The following is a 22,067-nucleotide window of genomic DNA, read 5'->3' as shown; positions in this document are numbered from 1 at the left end:
GCTTAACTTATGGTTAACCCAACCTTTACACCTGCGTTCCATACTACTTAGTCTCTATTGCTAAAAGAAGAAATTAAATTGGGTCGTGTCTGGAAAATGGAGACGTACTTTTCTGTGTTTGGGTCGTAGACTTCGCAGTCGTTGAGGACTCTACCGGACACGTTGTTTCCCAGACTCCCTCCGCAGACGTAGATGAGCCCGTTGGCTTCCACTGAACCGTGACTGCAGCGTGGCATCAGCATGATGGGTTTCGTCTGCCACGTCTCTGTACGCGTGTCATAACACTCAAACAGATTCAGAGCAGAGTTTCCTGTCATCACAGAGACACTCAATGAAGGTCTTTATAAAGGTTTATATCACGGTTATGACTGAGAAAATATGTTTAAATTAGGTGATACATATATATTTATTTTCAATTACGATGCTCCAGACTTGGCTAAATATTTACAATAAATATATTTATTTACATTTTAATCAATTATGATGCTCCAAACTTGGCTAAATATTCACAATAAATATATTTATATTCATTTTAATCAATTATGATGCTCCAAACTTGGCTAAATATTCACAATAAATATATTCATCTTCATTTTAATCAATTATGATGCTCCAGACTTGGCTAAATATTCACAATAAATATATTTATCTTCATTTTAATCAATTATGATGCTCCAAACTTGGCTAAATATTCACAATAAATATATTTATTTACATTTTAATCAATTATGATGCTCCAGACTTGGCTAAATATTCACAATAAATATATTTATATTCATTTTAATCAATTATGATGCTCCAAACTTGGCTAAATATTCACAATAAATATATTTATTTACATTTTAATCAATTATGATGCTCCAGACTTGGCTAAATATTCACAATAAATATATTTATATTCATTTTAATCAATTATGATGCTCCAAACTTGGCTAAATATTCACAATAAATATATTCATCTTCATTTTAATCAATTATGATGCTCCAGACTTGGCTAAATATTCACAATAAATATATTTATCTTCATTTTAATCAATTATGATGCTCCAAACTTGGCTAAATATTCACAATAAATATATTTATTTACATTTTAATCAATTATGATGCTCCAAACTTGGCTAAATATTTACAATAAATATATTTATCTTCATTTTAATCAATTATGATGCTCCAAACTTGGCTAAATATTCACAATAAATATATTTATTTACATTTTAATCAATTATGATGCTCCAAACTTGGCTAAATATTTACAATAAATATATTTATCTTCATTTTAATCAATTATGATGCTCCAGACTTGGCTAAATATTCACAATAAATATATTTATCTTCATTTTAATCAATTATGATGCTCCAAACTTGGCTAAATATTCACAATAAATATATTCATCTTCATTTTAATCAATTATGATGCTCCAGACTTGGCTAAATATTCACAATAAATATATTTATCTTCATTTTAATCAATTATGATGCTCCAAACTTGGCTAAATATTCACAATAAATATATTTATTTACATTTTAATCAATTATGATGCTCCAAACTTGGCTAAATATTTACAATAAATATATTTATCTTCATTTTAATCAATTATGATGCTCCAAACTTGGCTAAATATTCACAATAAATATATTTATTTACATTTTAATCAATTATGATGCTCCAAACTTGGCTAAATATTTACAATAAATATATTTATCTTCATTTTAATCAATTATGACGCTCCAAACTCAGCTAAATATTTACAATAAATATATTTATCTTCATTTTAATCAATTATGACGCTCCAGACTTGGCTAAATATTTACAATAAATATATTTATATTCATTTTAATCAATTATGATGCTCCAGACTTGGCTAAATATTCACAATAAATATATTTATCTTCATTTTAATCAATTATGATGCTCCAGACTTGGCTAAATATTCACAATAAATATATTTATCTTCATTTTAATCAATTATGATGCTCCAAACTTGGCTAAATATTCACAATAAATATATTTATCTTCATTTTAATCAATTATGATGCTCCAAACTTGGCTAAATATTTACAATAAATATATTTATCTTCATTTTAATCAATTATGACGCTCCAAACTCAGGCTAAATATTCACAATAAATATATTTATTTACATTTTAATCAATTATGACGCTCCAAACTCAGCTAAATATTTACAATAAATATATTTATCTTCATTTTAATCAATTATGACGCTCCAAACTCAAGCTAAATATTTACAATAAATATATTTATCTTCATTTTAATCAATTATGACGCTCCAGACTTGGCTAAATATTTACAATAAATATATTTATATTCATTTTAATCAATTATGATGCTCCAGACTTGGCTAAATATTCACAATAAATATATTTATCTTCATTTTAATCAATTATGACGCTCCAGACTTGGCTAAATATTTACAATAAATATATTTATATTCATTTTAATCAATTATGATGCTCCAAACTCAGCTAAATATTTACAATAAATATATTTATCTTCATTTTAATCAATTATGATGCTCCAGACTTGGCTAAATATTTACAATAAATAATTAATTAATAAATCTAATTAATTTACTACCATCCTAACGCAGTCTAAATATACTGTATTATTATAAAAAAATAATTATGAATAAATTACTATATTATATTATGATTTTACCATTCTAACACAAATTAAATATTCAAAATAACTATATTTTATTTGATTAAATTATTACAATCCAGACACATCTTAAAAATGTACAACAAATATAGTTTTATTTATTTATTTAAATAAATTATTGCCATCCTGAACCAGCCTCAATATTTAAAATATACTTTTTTATTTGATTAAATTATTACCATCCTGACACAACAATAATAATAACTATAAATATACCTTTTTATTTTATTTTATTAAATTATTACCATCCTGACACAACAATAATAACTATAAATATACCTTTTTATTTTATTTTATTAAATTATTACCATCCTGACACAGCATAAATACTTCTTTAATTGGATGTTTTTAATTACTATAGCCTAATAAAGAAATGAACTTTCATTTATTAGATGGTTTTCAATGTGTGTTGAATGACAGTGAACACGGGTCGGTACACGGGGTGTTTCTGCTCATGTGACTAGCACAAAAATGAGAGTTGTCCCAACTTAAAGTCAAACTCATCCTCTCTCTATTTCACCAAACGTACCCACTTCTGATCCTCCTGAGGTGTAGATCTTTCCTTTAGATGCGCAGGCAGCCAGACTGTCCCGTGGGTTTGGGGGTCCGAGTTTCGAGTACCAGCTGTCCTTCACCACGTTATAGCAGTCCATGCGTTTAATGGGGAAGAGCTGAGACCCGCCCAGGATGTACACGACATTGTCCCAGAACACAGACGTGGCATCACGGCGTTTCTCAAACGGACAGCGGATGTCTGTCCAACTGTAATCCTGGAACAAATCACAATAATGACAAAAACTCCACATCACAAGCCTCCAATGAACACTTGGGATTGGGATTATTCTCGGGGGCGCCTATACCTTCGGGTTAAAGTAACGGCAGGACTGCGGTTGCGAGCCTCCGAACAGAGCGATGCGGTAGTCGTGTTTCTTGCGGCGTGGTCGACTGCTCTCACCGAGCTCCTCGCGGTCTTCTGGAGACAAGAGATGATATCGCATCCCACCTGACCACGAACACACAGAGACTCATTATGAGGTCTGAGTAACTCTGAGTGAGTTTCACCACACAAGAGACATTTATAGAGCGCACAAGTCTTCTAAAATGATGATATTTAAAGGGACAGTACACCCAAAAATGTAAATTCTCTCACCATTTAATCACCCTCATGCTGTCCCAGATGTGTGTGACTTTCTTTCTTCTGCAGAACACAAATTAAGATTTTTAGAAGAATATTTCAGCTCTGTAGATCCATACAATGCAAGTGAATGGTGACCAGAACTTTGAAGCTCAAAAAAGCACATAAAGGCAGCATAAATGTAATCCAGTGGTTTAATCCATGTCTTCAGAAGCGATCCAATTGAGTTTGGGTGAGAACAGACTAAAATATAACTTACTATAAATCTTGACATAAGCGGTCTCCTTTGGCGATTACACTTCTCATAGTGCCAGTTAGCGCTCTGCGCATGCATCAAGCACTAGGAAGTATAATCAAGCAAAAAATCATGATCATAGAGACTGTAATCGCAAAAAGGAGTTTCATTTTTGGTCTGTTCTCACCCACACTTATCATATCACTTCTGAAGACATGGATTAAACCACCGGAGTCTTATGGATTACTTTTATGCTGCCTTTATGTGCTTTTTAGAGCTTCAAAGTTCTAGTCACCATTCGATTGCATTGTATGGAGCTGAAATATTCTTCTAAAAATCTTCATTTGTGTTCTGAAGAAGAAAGAAAGTCACACATCTGGGACGGCATGAGGGTGAGTAAATAATGAGAGAATTTGCATTTTGGGTGAATATAGGTTAAATAATGAACAGATAAAATATAAAATGTATCTATTTAAAAAAAAATTATACAACCTTTATATATATATATATATATATATATATATATATATATATAAATACATTATAAAAAGAAAAATAAAGTTAAAAAAATATATTATTTTTTTATATAAATAATATTTTTTTCCTTCTTTTATTAAATTTAAATGAAATTCTGAAATAAAAGACTCAACTCGAACACACATATAATCACAGGTGACTCACAGATGATCATTTTCAGGCACTCCGGATTGTCCTGGATCAGCGGTTCGGCCTGAACCGTCTTACTGAGGAAGTTCTTTGATACGAGGGGGAACCGAACTTTCCCCAGAATGTCAACAATGTACTGCTGCCGATTCAACACGTTGTACTTGAGCCACCGAACCGCTGCGTCGTATATCTGTATGAGCGACACACAACACTGTTAAACCCATCACCGCACCATGGTGCATCACAGTATCTTCTGTAAGGATCGTCAGGGGTGTTCTCACCTGGTCTTCGGCTCTGACGGTCAGTGTGTCTTGCTGCAGCAGGTGTGTCACCTGTTTCACATCCAGCTGCAGGAACTCGTCCATCTTATAAACATCAGTGAAGTGCTGATGAATGAAATCGTCCGCCGCGACCTTCAGCTCGGGACAGTTCAGACACTCCGCCAATGCGCTGATGCCTTACGATCAAAACAACCAATAGCAACATGCATCTAATGATTTATGCCGAATTTCTGCTTTGAAAAAACAGGCATAACAGACACAGTATAGATGTATAATTACCATATAGGCCAAAAGTAACTGAAATAAGAGACCCACAAAATAGACAAATACTACGAGCTTAATAAACAGCCCAAAACTGCCCTCAGTGCTCATAGAGACGTAGTGGTCTCACCCAGACAGTTGGTCGCGTCCACCTGCTCTTTCAGGAAGTCCACACACATCTTCTTCACAGGTTCAATCTGATATTGATTAGCAGCGTTCAGCAGAGACTGAACATTATTACTGTTCACTGAGATCCTGCAAGAACATAAAGAAAACCTTTTATACGTGTCCGTAGCCCCGTCTCTACGTTTGGTCCTGACTTACCGTGCCGTGTAGACAAACTCCACCAGTAGTTCGATGATCTCGGGTTCGGCTCCTCCGAGCTCGACCTCATGATTCGTGGCTTCCATCATACTCGCTGTAGTACATGCAAAAATATAATGAAATGCATAAACAACCCTCTCTTGTCTCCTGATTGAATGTATATTGCACATGCATGTTGTACTGCATCACAGACTGCCTCTCACATGTAAACATGAGATTGAAGAAGTGGCTCGCGGCAGCCAACACCACTCTGTGTGCGAGGATGTGCTTCCCCTCCACCACCAGTATGACATCACAGAGGATCCCCTGGAAACACAGGTCAAGGTCACACGGCAGTGAAACGTGTTTCTATCACAAACGCAATTTCTGTGCATTTAAGAGAAATAAATAATATATATATCAGTAATATATCAGAACCAGATCCATATCCCAGACATTGAAAGTATGATGCACATCTCATGTCTCAGATTATATTATGTACATCTAAAATATCTCATATTCTATGATGCATATCTCATATTATATGATGCATATCTCAGATTATATGATGCATATCTCAGATTATATGATGCATATCTCAGATTATATGATGCATATCTCATATTATATGATGCATATCTCAGATTATATGATGCATATCTCAGATTATATGATGCATATCTCAGATTATATGGTGCATATCTCATATTATATGATGCATATCTCAGATTATATGATGCATATCTCAGATTATATGATGCATATCTCATATTATATGATGCATATCTCAGATTATATGATGCACATCTCATATTATATGATGCATATCTCAGATTATATGATGCATATCTCAGATTATATGATGCATCTCATATTCTATGATGCATATCTCAGATTATATGATGCATATCTCAGATTATATGATGTTCATCTAAAATATCTCATATGATGCATATCTCAGATTATATGATGCATATCTCAGATTATGTGATGCAAATCTCAGATTATATGATGTTCATCTAAAATATCTCATATTCTATGATGCATATCTCAGATTATATGATGCATATCTCATATTATATGATGCATATCTCATATTATATGATGCATATCTCAGATTATATGATGCATATCTCAGATTATATGATGTTCATCTAAAATATCTCATATTATATGATGCATATCTCAGATTATATGATGCATATCTCATATTATATGATGTAATATCTCAGATTATATGATGTTCATCTAAAATATCTCATATTCTATGATGCATATCTCAGATTATATGATGTTCATCTAAAATATCTCATATTATATGATGCATATCTCAGATTATATGATGCATATCTCAGATTATATGCTCATATTCATCTATGATGCATATCTCAGATTATATGATGCATATCTCAGATTATATGATGCAAATCTCAGATTATATGATGTTCATCTAAAATATCTCATATTCTATGATGCATATCTCAGATTATATGATGTTCATCTAAAATATCTCATATTCTATGATGCATAGCTCAGATTATATGATGCATATCTCAGATTATGTGATGCAAATTTCAGATTATATGATGTTCATCTAAAATATGTCATATTCTATGATGCATATCTCAGATTATATGATGCATATCTCAGATTATATGATGCATATCTCAGATTATATGATGCATATCTCAGATTATATGATGCAAATTTCAGATTATATGATGTTCATCTAAAATATCTCAGATTATATGATGCATATCTCAGATTATATGATGCATATCTCAGATTATGTGATGCAAATTTCAGATTATATGATGTTCATCTAAAATATCTCATATTCTATCATGCATATCTCATATTATATGATGCAAATCTCAGATTATATGATGCAAAGCTCAGATTATATGATGTTCATCTAAAATATCTCAGATTATATGATACATATCTCAGATTATATGATGCATATCTCAGATTATATGATGTTCATCTAAAATATCTCATATTATATGATGCATATCTCATATTATATGATGCATATCTCAAATATCTCAGATTATATGATGTTCATCTAAAATATCTCATATTATATGATGCATATCTCAGATTATATGATGCATATCTCAGATTATATGATGTTCATCTAAAATATCTCATATTATATGATGCATATCTCAGATTATATGATGCATATCTCATATTCATATGATGCATATCTCAGATTATATGATGCATATCTCAGATTATATGATGCATCATCTATAAATATCTCAGTATTATGATGATGCATATCTCAGATTATAAGATGCATGATCTCATCATATAATATGATGTATAATCCAGATGTCAGATTATATGATGCATTATCTCAAATATCTCATATTAATGGATATGACATATCTCAGATTATATGATGTTCATCTAAAATATCTCTTACTCTATGATGCATATGCAATATTTGTCAGATTATATAATCCGCATAGCCCAGATGTCAGATTGTATAATGCATATCTCAAATATCTCAGATTAAATAATGCATGTCAAAAATCTCAGACTACGTATGCACATGTGCGATAAGTCAGGTTTTATGGTGCATATCTCATATTATATGATGCAAATGTCAGATATGTCTTATTATGTGATGAATATCAATAATATTGTAGATTATGATGAATTTCTCAAATATCTCATATTATGCATGTCATATTATATGATGCATATGTTCCACATTTCAAATTATATGATGCATAACTCAATAAAAACAAAATGCATCTCAGATTATATGAATCATGTCTCAATCAATATCTGTTTATATGATGCATACAGTAGATTGTTAGGGATTCATATCTCAAATTAAATAATGCATATGCCAGGTATCTCAGATTATATGATGTACTTCTAAAATATCTCATATTCTACGATGGATATGCCAGATATCTCAGTTTATATGATGCATGTGTCAGATTTGTCGGATTATGTGATGAATACACCACTTAACTCAGACTATACAGATTATATAATGGATATGCCAGACATCTCATATTATGTGATGCATATGTCAGATGATATGTACCTGCTTCCTCAAATTATTCATAACTCCCATGATATTTGACAATAATCTGAACTCCTCTTTAGATGCAATCTTCTTCTCGCTTTTCTTTTTGGGTCCTAATGTCTTCTCGCATGACGTTGAGGCCATACTAATCATCATTTATCACGCGTATGATGAGAGATTATTAAATAAAAACAGTGGTTGTTCTCTGTGGCTTTGTGTACTAAACAACAGAACAACAGGATTCTCTACTTCCGCCTACCGAATGAGCGTGTCAAAATAAAAGTCCCATTTAAAACTGAAAAATGGACGAAGTGCTCTTTAAATGATCTCCGGATGAAGAATAAATATGTCATTTCTTTATTTATTATAAGTATACTTACCTATTTAGCTTTTGGAGAAAGTTAATTTAACGAAGAAGGCTATGAAGTCCGCTCTGAGCGACAGGAATGGTGTGAAGTAAGCAACCGTAAAAAAGGATTCCACTCTAAAAGCCCGCTAAAGGAGTTTATCAAAATAAAAGTCAAACTGAAAACAGATAAATCTGTGATTTATTTGACACTATGCACACTAGATGTCAGTGTTAAAACAATCTATAATAATGTAAGCGCTTACCTTAGACGCATTACATAAATGTCTTACTGTATAGTTTTATTTAAATACAAAAATGTAAGAAATTGATAAATATATCGTTCTGCCTTTCAGAGAGGAAGGTGTTCTAATGTTACTAAATTGTAAATATATATTTGTAAAATATTTTATTAAAGACTAGGGGACAATATCACATCAACAAAATTCAAACACTACAAAAAGAAAGACAACCACTCTTTAAATAATATTTTATTGATATGTATTTGCAATCAGCTATTCTTTTTAATCTCTCCCTCCTTTTTTTTCCTTTTGCATATGTGTCTTAGTGTGTATGCATGTAGTTATTTGATCATTAGAGGTCAAAGTGAGTCCAGTCCGGCCCAATTAGAGAGAAAGATATAATCCAATATTTCTCAGGTTTAATGCCTAGGGTGTAAACGGCTACAGCGTTTGCATTTATCCTTTGACTCCACGTATATGGAGAGTTTTACACAAGAGAAGGCATGCCAGGCACTTTTCTGTGTTTAATGAGGTAAAGTCTGTCCTCAGCTCTTAACAACACGACCTCTCTGAGGTCTGCTTGTTACGGCGACCAAAGGAACCAGAACGCTTCTTCCCTGCTTAATTTCAGAAAGCTTTAATTTGAACAAGTTGCTGTCAGATGTCTGAGTGGTGATTAGGTCTGTCTGCTCGTCCACCTGAACAGCAGAAGACGCCTCAACATGTCGGGACATTGTTCTTGCTGCCTGGTCATCTGGAAGGTGCCAAAGGTTGTCAGATTTGTCTTTCTGAAAAAGACAACACGGAGGAGAAAAACACAACAAAAAGAAAACACCTGATCATGTTATATTAACCCCAAATTTAAAAGAGATTCAAATGGTCATATATACAGTGTATAAAACCTCAGAATTTTGTGCATTTCACCCTCTACACTGCACAATATAGTTAAAAGATTCAAGGAATTTGGTCAAATGTTGGTGCGTAAAGGGCAAGACCAAAACCACTTCTGAATTCATGTGATCTCTGACCCCTCAGACATCTTAAAAAACATCATTCAACTGTAATGGATATCATGAACATGGGCTTTAGATTACTTTAGTAACCTTTGTTAGTCAATAGCACTCACCGCTGCATCCACAGATGCTAGTTCAGACTTTACTATGTAAAGGAGAAGCCGTACATCATCACTGTCCAGAAGCGCTGCCGACTTCTCTGGGCTCGCTCTCAACTTTAGTGAACCTTTGTTACTCAACACCACTCGCTGCTGCATCCACAGATACAAGTTAAGACATTACTATGTAAAGGAGCATTTGTACACACTGGCCGTCGCTACTACCGATTGGATGGTTTAGTGAGGTCCTTGGATCGGCCCCGCCGGGGCTCCTCGCGGGCCTTGGCGGAGCGCCGAGAAGACGATCAAACTTGACTATCTAGAGGAAGTAAAAGTCGTAACAAGGTTTCCGTAGGTGAACCTGCGGAAGGATCATTACCGAAAGGCTCCGGAGGGCGAGAAGGCCGGACGAGCCACACAGAGCGAGGCCGAGGCAGGGGTGGTGGCGCTCCCCTCGCCCGAGGCGGACTGCGGCGGTCCGTCCTCGACTGTTGCGAGGTCACCCGTACAACCCCGGCGCAACGCGGGCGCCCGGTGTGGGCACGAGGGAAGGGTGCGAGTGACCTCCGGCGCGACCATGGCCACGCCGCGTCGCCTCGTTCCCTCTCCCCCGCGCGCGTCCAGACGCCGGCACGCGGCGACCCCCGGCGGGTACCGCAGGCGGGCCTTCTCCCCAGGCAGGTTCAAAGCACTGCTGACTTCTTTTATTATCCTGGCCAAAGAGGATGTTATTACCATCAGGTCCAAAAGCCAGTGTCTGTATGGGCCAGGGGTGTATCAGTGCCCATGGCATGAGTAACTCGCACATCTGTGTGGTCCAGCTGATGCAGACAGATATGTACACATTTTGGAGCAGCATATAATGCCATCCAGCACCATCTTTTCCAGGGACGTCCCAGCATTTTCATCAGGACAACTTCAAACCACATGGTGGCCGAATCAAAGCAGAGAGTGCGTGTGCAAGATTAGCTTTCCACCAGTCCTGACCATCTCCAATTGAGAATGTGTGGTGCATTATGAAGCGCACAATACAGCAATGAAGACCCATACAGTTGTGCAGCTGAAGACCTACATAATGATGAATGGGGGACATTCCACTTTTTGTCTTCAGTGCCTAAATGCTTAATCAGTGTTATTAGAAGAAATGGTGATGTTTCACAGAGGTAAACACTCGACTGTCCCAATCTTTTTGGAATTGGGGTTGTAAATATATATATATATACAGTATATATATGTATTAAAATGACTTTTAGTGGAAGTCATGTGATCTTCATCAGGCATTTAAACCTGCAAGAAAGACATTAAAAGGCAATCGCATGACACATTGAAAGAAAGCAAAAATGGTTAATTGCATCAAAGACAGGTTTTATAAGAATAGAAGTGAATTTGCTTGCCTTCATCTGCTTTTTGTTCCTTTAAATTATGCAAATGTATTCAGATTTAATTCAATCCACTGTAAAAACATTCGCACCTTTTGGCAGCCAAATACTGTGTTGATATATTTAATGGATCACATGATCTCTCGAAAAAGGCATGGGAGAGAGAGAGAGAGAGAGAGAGAGAGAGAGAGAGAGAGACTAAGCAATTCAAACAACCTCTTATTGTATTTTTGGACATTGAAGAGGAATGTGTAACACACATGTATATATTCACACTGTCATGGCCGTGTTTTCCCCATCTGTGCAGTTCTTACAGCTGAAGGAAACAGCAGCTCGATTACAAAAAGTGCTTTGATCTCTCTGAGCTGTACATGAGGTTGTGAAAAACGCCCAATCATCCTATTGATTCACATTTGTGGGAGTTTTTGTTGTAATCATCGCTTTAAAGTTTTTTGTTTTTTTTGCTTGATTCCCATCAGGCAGTGCATCATTCCGAACAACTCTATTTCTGTTTTACCACATTTAAGAGAGTGGCTGAAAAGGGTCATATCCTGGAGGAGTATCCCTGTAGAAGCCCAGAGAATATCCCAAAGGCCAGAAGAGCGCTGGGAAACCCTGGAACCACAACCTGGATATTTGACTCACACATACAATCATTTTTTGAAGGAGCCACTGCAAGAGAAACTGAAATCTGTTCTGATTCATCCAAACTGATAGATACAACAGACAGACAGATAGATAGAATGGCAGACAGACAGACAGATAACAGACAAACAGACAGACAGACAGATAGATAGAATGGCAGACAGACAGACAGATAGATAGATAGACAGAATGGCAGACAGACAGACAGATAGATAGAATGGCATACAGACAGATAACAGACAGACAGACAGACAGATTGATAGACAGAATGGCAGACAGACAGAGAGACAGACAGATAGATGGATAGATAGAATGACAGACAGACAGACAGACAGACCAATAGATAGATAGATAGATAGATAACAGACAGACAGACAGACAGACAGATAGACAGAATGGCAGGCAGACAGACAGATAGATAGAATGGCAGACAGACAGATAACAGACAGACAGACAGATTGATAGATAGAATGGCAGACAGACAGACAGACAGGCAGACAGACAGATAGACAGACCGATAGACTGTCAGACAGACAGACAGATAGAATGACAGACAGACAGACAGACAGACCGATAGATAGATAACAGACAGACAGATTGATAGATAGAATGGCAGACAGACAGACAGACAGGCAGACAGACAGACCGATAGAATGGCAGGCAGACAGACAGAGAGATAGACAGAATGGCAGGCAGACAGACAGATAGATAGAATGGCAGACAGACAGATAACAGACAGACAGACAGATTGATAGATAGAATGGCAGACAGACAGACAGGCAGACAGACAGATAGCCAGACCGATAGAATGTCAGACAGACAGACAGACAGACAGATAGATGGATAGATAGAATGACAGACAGACAGACAGACAGACAGACAGACCGATAGATAGATAACAGACAGACAGATTGATAGACAGAATGGCAGGCAGACAGACAGACAGATAGACAGAATGGCAGGCAGACAGACAGATAGATAGAATGGCAGACAGACAGACAGACAGGCAGACAGACACACAGACAGACAGACCGATAGAATGACAGACAGATAGATAGAATAGCAGACAGACAGACAGACAGAAAGGGGCATGTTATTGTGTTCAAGAGAGGTGGTCTGGGGGATCGCTGTGAGCTGAATGATATTTCTGTGTTTTGCACACATCACATCACCAGCGTGCCGGATCCGTCAGTGTGCTCGGTGCCAGGCTGCCAAACTGTGAAAGCCTCTCGCTAACAAGCTGCCCGGATCCCACATGAAAGAAAACAAGACGATTGTTCCATGAACTACAACCACGTCATTTACATATATCCATTTCCTTAATGGACCCCAAAGTCTGCTTCACGCCCTATGATGAAGGAAAACCTCAAAAAATAAAGGGCTCATTTCATCCAGAAAATGATGCAACTGTGCATTGGTCGAGCCACCGTCACAACAGTGAGATTCTGGTGTGGCATGTAAGACTTCGGTGGACTTAGTATCGTTTTGTAAAAATGGCGCCATGTGGAAGTCACATAATTTCGTGAGATCAGGCGGAAACTATAGGTTTACACAGACATGCCTGAAGAAACAGGAAGAGTTTTCTCACTTGAACATGCACACCTGAATTTCCCCAAAAGCAGGAAGACAGTAAGTGAGAAACAGAGAGTGAGAAAGTGAGAGAGAGCGAAACAGGACATGGGGAGAGGATGGCAGGAACCAGGCAGAACGTGCCAAATGGCATGTTTGCGTGCTATAAACAGACACGTTGAGGCGTGCTGGGTTTGAGTAAACATGAGGACACCAAATGCTTTCCATCACACCAACACGCACATTGAGAGGAATTAGACACATTCACTGAAGGAGCTGAACTGCTTAAAGAGGTCAAACACAATTCATCTGATTACACCAATGGACGTCTTGGTTCCAGAAGTATTTTTCCCATTTCATAAAATCCTTCATAAAAGAGTTTTAAGCCACGAATCAAACCAATCAGCTTTTACTTTCGGAAAATTTTATATATTGCTCTAAATGTCAGTAATTGTGTCTAATAAGCTCTCTAATGTCTAATAAAGGATAATCAAATAGTGTGTCAAGAAAAAGTATGTGAACCCTTTGTAATTAGCTGGATTTCTGCTTTAATTGGTCAGATATTATGATCTTGAAGTATAGACAAACACAATGTGCTTAAGATAACAACACGCAAACGATTGTAATCTTTCATGTCTTTATTGAACACATCCCATTAAACATGCACAGTGCTGTGGAAAAAGTAAGTGAACCCCTAGACTATTGATATCAATAAATCGTCTCCAAAAAATTGGAATCAGGAGTTGGAAAACCTGGTCTCCAGTTAAAGAAAACAAGATCGGAGGTGCGGGTTAAAGCTACTATGACTTATAAAAAGCACTCAAACATTTTGAGTTTGCTGTTCACAAGAAGCATCTGCTGACGTGAGCCGTGCCTCGCAAAAATAAATCTCAGATGACCTACAATCAAGAGTTGTTGCTTTGCATGAAGCTGGAAAGGGTTACAGAGTTATCTCGAACATTTGAGATATTCTTCTGTTCACAGTTAGACAAACTGTCTATAAATGGAGATGATTTAGTACTATAGGTACTCTCACTAGAAGTGGCTGTTAGATATTCATCTGTCCACAGTTGGACAAACTGTCTATAAATGGAGATGATTTAGTACTATAGGTACTCTCACTAGAAGTGGCTGTTAGATATTCATCTGTCCACAGTTAGACAAACTGTCTATAAATGGAGATGATTTAGTACTATAGGTACTCTCTCTAGAAGTGGCCGTTAGATATTCATCTGTCCACAGTTAGACAAACTGTCTATAAATGGAGATGATTTAGTACTATAGGTACTCTCACTAGAAGTGGCTGTTAGATATTCATCTGTCCACAGTTAGACAAACTGTCTATAAATGGAGATGATTTAGTACTATAGGTACTCTCTCTAGAAGTGGCTGTTAGATATTCATCTGTCCACAGTTAGACAAACTGTCTATAAATGGAGATGATTTAGTACTATAGGTACTCTCACTAGAAGTGGCTGTTAGATATTCATCTGTCCACAGTTAGACAAACTGTCTATAAATGGAGATGATTTAGTACTATAGGTACTCTCTCTAGAAGTGGCCGTTAGATATTCATCTGTCCACAGTTAGACAAACTGTCTATAAATGGAGATGATTTAGTACTATAGGTACTCTCTCTAGAAGTGGCCGTTAGATATTCATCTGTGCACAGTTAGACAAACTGTCTATAAATGGAGATGATTTAGTACTATAGGTACTCTCTCTAGAAGTGGCCGTCCAGACAAGATGACTCAAATGGCACACCGCAGAATGATCAATGAGGTAAAGAAGAACACTAGAGTGACAGATAAAGACTTGAAGAAATCATTGGTGCTGGTTAACATCTCTGTTTATGAGTCTACTATACAGAAAACATTAAACAGGTATGGTTATTATTGCTGCCAAAGGAGGATCGACCAGTTATTAAATCCAAGGGTTCACTTACTTTTTCCACAGCACTGTGAATGTTTAATGGGGTGTTCAATGAAGATATGAACGATTATAATTGTTTGTGTTTGTCTATACTTGTGACTTCTATGAAGATGAGAACATAATATAGGACCAATTCATGCAGAAAACCAGCTAATTCCAAAGGGTTCACATACTTTTTCTTGCCACTGACTTTCACACAAAAACCTTCCTACAATGTTCTGGGAACATTCGTTTATGGGTATAAGACATCAAACCTAAAGAGAACATTCTTAGAATATTAGGAATTGGTTTCCAAAACAAATCATGCTAGCATTAGCGGAGCGCTCTGTGTTTGCTGGGTTCTCCAATGTGTGTGTGTGTGTGTGTGTCTGACCTGTCTACACACTTCAGCAGCTCCATCAATATGCTTCAAACGTTCCCTCAAATTTTACAGCCTGTCGAGCTTCTCAAGATCACTAATTGCAGAAATCACTTCAGAATTGTGAGCCAGAGCGTTTTAGCATTCAGAGAGCGCAATAGAGTTGTAAGGCCTTTTTAGCGACTTGTTTCACAGTTTGTCGTGGTGTTAAAAACACAGCTCTGCAGAACACCAGTGTGTTGCCATGGAAGACTAACACAACCTCTGTTTCATATTTAGCTGTTCCAGTGTTAAAAATACATTAAACTCACCAACAACTACATGTGCATTATCGATGGCTTCATTATTCTGACTATTTTTCGAAACTAACAGGATGAAAGAAATTGGTTTCAATTGTGAAACAAGAATAGATCCAATTATTAAGAGAGGGAGAGAGAGAGAGAGAAAGCAAGAGCAAGAGAGAGAGAGAGAGCGAGAGACCGAGATAGAGCGAGAGTGAGAGAGCAAGAGAGCGAGAGCAAGAGAGCTAGAGAGAGCAAGATAGAGAGCGCGAGAGAGAGCAAGAGAGCGAGATAGAGTGAGAGAGAGCAAGAGAGAGAGAGCAAGAGAGCGAGAGCAAGAGAGCGAGAGAGAGCAAGATAGCAAGATAGAGTGAGAGAGAGAGAGAAAGAGAGCGAGACAGAGTGAGAGAGAGAGCAAGAGAGCGAGATAGAGCGAGAGCAAGATAGCAAGAGAGCGAAATAGAGTGAGAGAGAGCGAGAGCAAGAGAAGCGAGATAGAGAGAGCAAGATAGCAAGAGAGCGAGATAGAGTGAGAGAGAGAGAGAGCGAGAAAGCAAGAGAGAGCGAGAGTGAGAGCAAGAGAGAGAGAAAGAGAGCAAGAGAGCGAGATAGAGCGAGAGAGAGAGAAGCAAGAGAAAGAGCGAGAGAGTAAGAGAGAGAGAGCGAGAGCAAGAGAGAGCGAGAGAGAGAGAGAGATAACGGTAAGTTACCAGTAATTTATCTAATTGTCACATCCCAGAGGAACATTTTATTTACTGACATTTTAAGTATCATACTTTGTCTCAGTGCAATTTCTTCAGGGAAATAAAAACATTTATAGAAACATTCTCTATTTACTCTCCGTTTCTTCTCATTGCTGTCTAGGAGAGAAGTGATTAAGATATGAAAAATATCTCTCTTGTTATTTTCTTTCATTGAAAGAATGGTGAAAGTTCACTCTCTTCTCGACTATGTTCCTACGCCACATTCTGATGTTGTTGAGATTGGAGATACTACATGCCACGTGAATGTATTAATCCTCACGTTGGACATCGTTTTATCTGGGTAACTCTGAAAGGAGGAGGAAGGTGGATGTAGGTGTGTAAAACTCAATTCCGGTGTGTGAATTTAAACTTCCTCCCACTGAAAGGTGAGCGGTACAGATCTTGCGTAACACAGAGTGGAAGGACATCACTGCCAGATTCACTTTGTGTAACTTCACCAAGGGATGGGCAACACTGTCGCTACATGACATTCAGTATATCTCAATATTCATGTGTTTGCACTGTAGCCAACATGGTTCAACATTCAAGAGTCAAGTACAAAATAAACAGGCTTAAAGGGACAGTTCACCCAATAATGAAAACTCTCTCATCATTTACTCACCCTCGTGCCATCCCAGACGTGTATGACTTTCTTTCTTCAGCAGAACACATTTGAAGTAATATAGTAAAATATCTCAGCTGTGTAGGTCCTTAAAATGCAAGTGGATGGTGATCTGATCTTTAAAGCTCCAAAAAATCAGAGACAGTCAGCATAAACGTCATTCATTCGACTCCAGCGGTTAAATCAATGTTTTCCAAAGCGCACCGATCACTTTTATCGAACTGTAAAGGTGCGTTCACACTTGGCAGGTTTGGTTCGATTAAAACGAACTCCTGGTGCGATCGCTCTGTTAGTGCGGATCATTCAAACAAGTGTGAACGCTGCCATCCGAACCTTTGTGTGCACCAAACAAGCGCGAATAGTGGGTCTCGGTCCACTTCCAAACGAACTCTGGAACGGTTCGATTGATATATGAACGCAACATGGACCAAAGACGTCTAAACGGACCAAAAACAGGAAGTAATTTGCCTAATACTGACCTCAAGCATACCTGTTTCTTCTCATCATAGGAGCTATGTTGCCCAGTTCGGGACAGGCGTCGGTACCGCCCGTCTTGGTCCAGACCAAGAGAACCGAACATCAAGTGTGAACACACCCCCAAGTCATCGCTTCCGGTCACCATCAGTACGCGGATTCACGAGAGGGCGGAGCTCATGCTATTCACGTTAGCGTGTTATGGATGTAATCTCACATTTTCTCTTGGTTGAGACATCCGGGATGAGCACACAAACCAACGAAGCTTCTGTACAGCGTTCCTCCAACTCGGTTGTAAACAGCGCTGCTCTTCCGGGTGCATCAGATCTCTCGTAAACGTGCCAACGTGATTACATCATACGTGCTAAATGCTGCTGACCGGAAGAGATGATTTACAGTTAAAAAATCTTGTCGGAGCTTCAAAGGTCGGATCAACATCCACGTGCATTTTAAGAACGTCTATGTCTAATGTCTAAAGATAATTGTATATTTTTCTTCAAACGTGTTCTGCAGAACAAAGATAGTTACACACTTCTGGGACGGCATGCGGGTGAGTAAATGAGAGAATTAAAATTTTTGGGGTGAACTGTCCCTTTAAGGTGGTTTACTGGTTGCCCAGCCTGACCAGTCCAAAAAGTGGCTTAAATTCCTCTAAAACCATAAACTAGGAAAGCCTGAGGTCCAACTAAGACCAGCAAACAACTAGGATGGTTTAAGTGGACTTTTATATAGATATAATACTAAAACATTAAACAAATGCCACTCTGGGAATTCAGAGAACACTTCAGAGGTAGACCGATATATCGTTTTTACCGATTAATCGGTGCCGATAGATGCTTTTTGAAACTATCGGTTATCGACACATTTCTATGCCGATAACTTTTTATTCCTCTGTGGCCTACAATGAGTCTACAATGAGAACGGCTTGGTTCAACAGTACAACAGCTTCACTTCATTTTGTTATTTTGACTAGATCATCGTTTGTACTAACATGCAAATAAAAATGCGACTATACAGAAACGTGCGCTGTCAGAACATACATCGTGTCTCCACCTTCATTTCTTGTTAATAACAAACCTTGTCTGGTGAAATATATATGCAAATATAACTCTTTATCTGGTGATTATTAAAGCTTAATTTGGTAAATGCTTCAGTATAGAGCATTGTAACAGAGCCAAGTCTCCATCATATCAAAATAAGTACCCCTTGTGCATTTGGGGCTTCCAAAAGCATTAAGTTTTCATTATTTCCAGGTTGTTATTGGGATTTTGGTTGAACTATAAATGACATCTATGATTTTCTTCATTTTGGATTTCCCTTCATAGTAACGAAAGACTAAGAAATGTGCCTAACTTTCTATAAATCGATTTTAAAACTATCGGCCGATTAATCGGTTATCTACCTTTACACCACATTAGTTATCGGTATCGGCAAAATCCACTATCGGTCGAACTGATGGCAGTAAAAATCTTAATATCAGTCTCAGCCCACAACTCCCTCTTTAGGACACTTAATCGCTAAAATAAAAATCACCTAGCCTATCACAATGTTTAGGCATGTTTAGGTCCTACAAAATATTTTAGCCTGTTTTTAATATTTACTTATTTCAATTTTGCACAGAAATGTGTTGATAACTACCAAAAATCCTCATGCTCAAAAATCAGACAAGAAGGGGGGGTCTGGGTATCTCGGCGAGTATTGACGCTGACTATCACCCCTGGAGTCGCAAGTTCGAATCCAGGGCATGCTGAGTGACTCCAGCCAGGTCTCCTAAGCAACCAAATTGTCCCGGTTGCTAGGGAGAGTAGAGTCACATGGGGTAACCTCCTCGTGGTGGTGATTAGTCTTTCTCGCTCTCAATGGGGCGTGTGGTGAGTTGTGTGTGGATTGTGGTGAGTAGCATGAGCCTCCACATGCTGCGAGTCTCCACGATGCACAACGAGTCACGCGATAAGATGTGACGGATTGACGTTCTCAGAAGTGGAGGAAACTGAGACTTGTCCCCCACCACCCGGATTGAGGCGAGTAACCGCACCACTGCGAGGACCTAGTAAGTAGTGGGAACTGGCCATTCCAAATTGGGGAGAAATCATCGGGATATTCTTTGTTCTTGATTTCGGCACTTGCACACGTTGGATGAGCCGGTGAGAATGCTGGTATATCTGTTTACATGCACGTGAAAGCTGGGTAATGTGCAAAAATGGGTTTATGCTCAAATCGTTTATGACCTTACATCGATACAGGAAAGCCGTTTACAGCTTTTACATGACCACACATTTTAAGCATAATCAGTGTAAAATTGTGCATGTAACCTATTTTTGGCAGCAAAATCATTGCGAATATGCCAATATATCACCCAGCCCTCAGTGCATTACAATGTTTATAGCACTGAAAGTTCTTGCAGACAAACTGAACTTGTTAAAGACTTACAGACTTTAATTGGAAAGAGTTTCCTCGTTAGTTGAACATTCTGTATGCATTGCATTAAAATGAGGCATCAGGTTCATGCAAATGCTTTATTAGAATACACACACTCTTGATAATATACACAGGCAATCATTGCTCGAGTGCCGTGCCGTGCTTTCTCAGTCATTAGATTAATGATTTAATAAGACAATAAATCCTCGCCTCTCAACATGACTGATAGGAGCTTTATATAGATGGTCTTTATTGTCCCAGAGGGAAATATGTTTTCACCAGTCTGCCACACCAAACACAATCCCACAAAAATACAGATACCCACGTTACATCATATGACATATAACAATAATTCCCCTGCCTCAACCCCTGTACATGCATACCAAATGATCAGTGCTATTGAGTTAATTTCTTCAGAGCAGCAATGGCTGATGGGACAAAACTTCTTCTAAAGTGAGCTCGTTTCCATCTTAAAGTCCTGTATGTGAACGGAGAAATCTGAGTTTGCATATTACGTAGAGTCTTTGCTTTGAACGTTTTTGGATGGCAGTGATATGTTCATCAAAACATGGTTTATTATCTAGATATTTGAATCTGCTGATCTGTTCAACTGGCTGTCCGTGGATAAAGGTGTGGTTTAGCCAGGGTGGGATGTGCTTGATGCGTGAATGAACAGTTCTGTTGTTTTATCCACATTCAGTTGGAGAGCACCACTTTGTGAAGTGAGAGATTGAGTGTTGGTAAGCTTTAACAGAGTTTTGACATTGAGTAGTCCCAGTATGGCAGTGTCATCTGAGTATTTGTAGTATGTGGTGATGAGTGACTAATGCAGTCATTGGGGGTGGCTGTGGCTCAGGTGGTAGAGCGGGTTGTCCACTAATCACAGGGTTGGTGGTTCGATTCCCGGCCTACATGACTCCACATGCCAAAGTTTCCTTGGGCAAGACACTGAACCCCAAGTTGCTCCCAATGTTAGGCTAGCACCTTGCATGGCAGCTCTAACGTCATTGATGTGTGTGAATGGGTGAATGAGACACACGTAAAGCACTTTGAAAACTGCTAAGGTTAAAAAGGCGCTATATATTTACAGCCCTGAGGGTATTGGTGATGAGACCTCAACAATATTATAATTCCTCAGACCTCAGGAAAATACTGGCCTTACACATCATTCACTATTTCTCTGGAGGGGGGATTATTGTATTGGTCGGATGTGCTTTTATTGCTTGTCACCAGTTAGGAGCATTATATTGTGTACTGTAGATAATCTAACCACATAACATAATCTGTGTTCAGCAACACACTGTCAATGTTAAAGTTATTTGGTGGAAGGAAAG

General features: G+C 37.7%; 2 protein-coding genes across 2 annotated transcripts in view; both read right to left on the bottom strand.

Moving 5' to 3' along the window:
- Nucleotides 1–47: 47 nt before the first annotated feature.
- LOC127619447 (kelch-like protein 7) lies at nucleotides 48–8,861 on the bottom strand. The gene is made up of 9 exons (XM_052092305.1): nucleotides 8,632–8,861; nucleotides 5,786–5,888; nucleotides 5,583–5,676; nucleotides 5,389–5,513; nucleotides 4,998–5,173; nucleotides 4,732–4,906; nucleotides 3,541–3,683; nucleotides 3,210–3,450; nucleotides 48–310 (listed from the first exon to the last, which is right to left on the bottom strand). The coding sequence occupies exons 1-9, from the start codon at nucleotides 8,767–8,769 to the stop codon at nucleotides 48–50; spliced, it is 1,458 nt and encodes a 485-aa protein (XP_051948265.1). The 5' UTR covers nucleotides 8,770–8,861.
- Nucleotides 8,862–9,633: 772 nt separating this feature from the next.
- The window catches only part of lrrc3b (leucine rich repeat containing 3B), a 33,861-nt gene continuing 21,427 nt past the window's right edge, over nucleotides 9,634–22,067 (bottom strand). Inside the window, exon 3 of the transcript XR_007967570.1 lies at nucleotides 9,634–9,989. The gene's annotated coding sequence lies outside the window, so the exon portion shown is untranslated. The remainder of the gene's footprint in view (nucleotides 9,990–22,067) is intronic.

Source organism: Xyrauchen texanus, chromosome 26, assembly GCF_025860055.1.
Source record: "Xyrauchen texanus isolate HMW12.3.18 chromosome 26, RBS_HiC_50CHRs, whole genome shotgun sequence".
Classification (NCBI taxonomy): domain Eukaryota; kingdom Metazoa; phylum Chordata; class Actinopteri; order Cypriniformes; family Catostomidae; genus Xyrauchen; species Xyrauchen texanus.
This window is presented reverse-complemented; position numbering and strand designations above follow the sequence as displayed.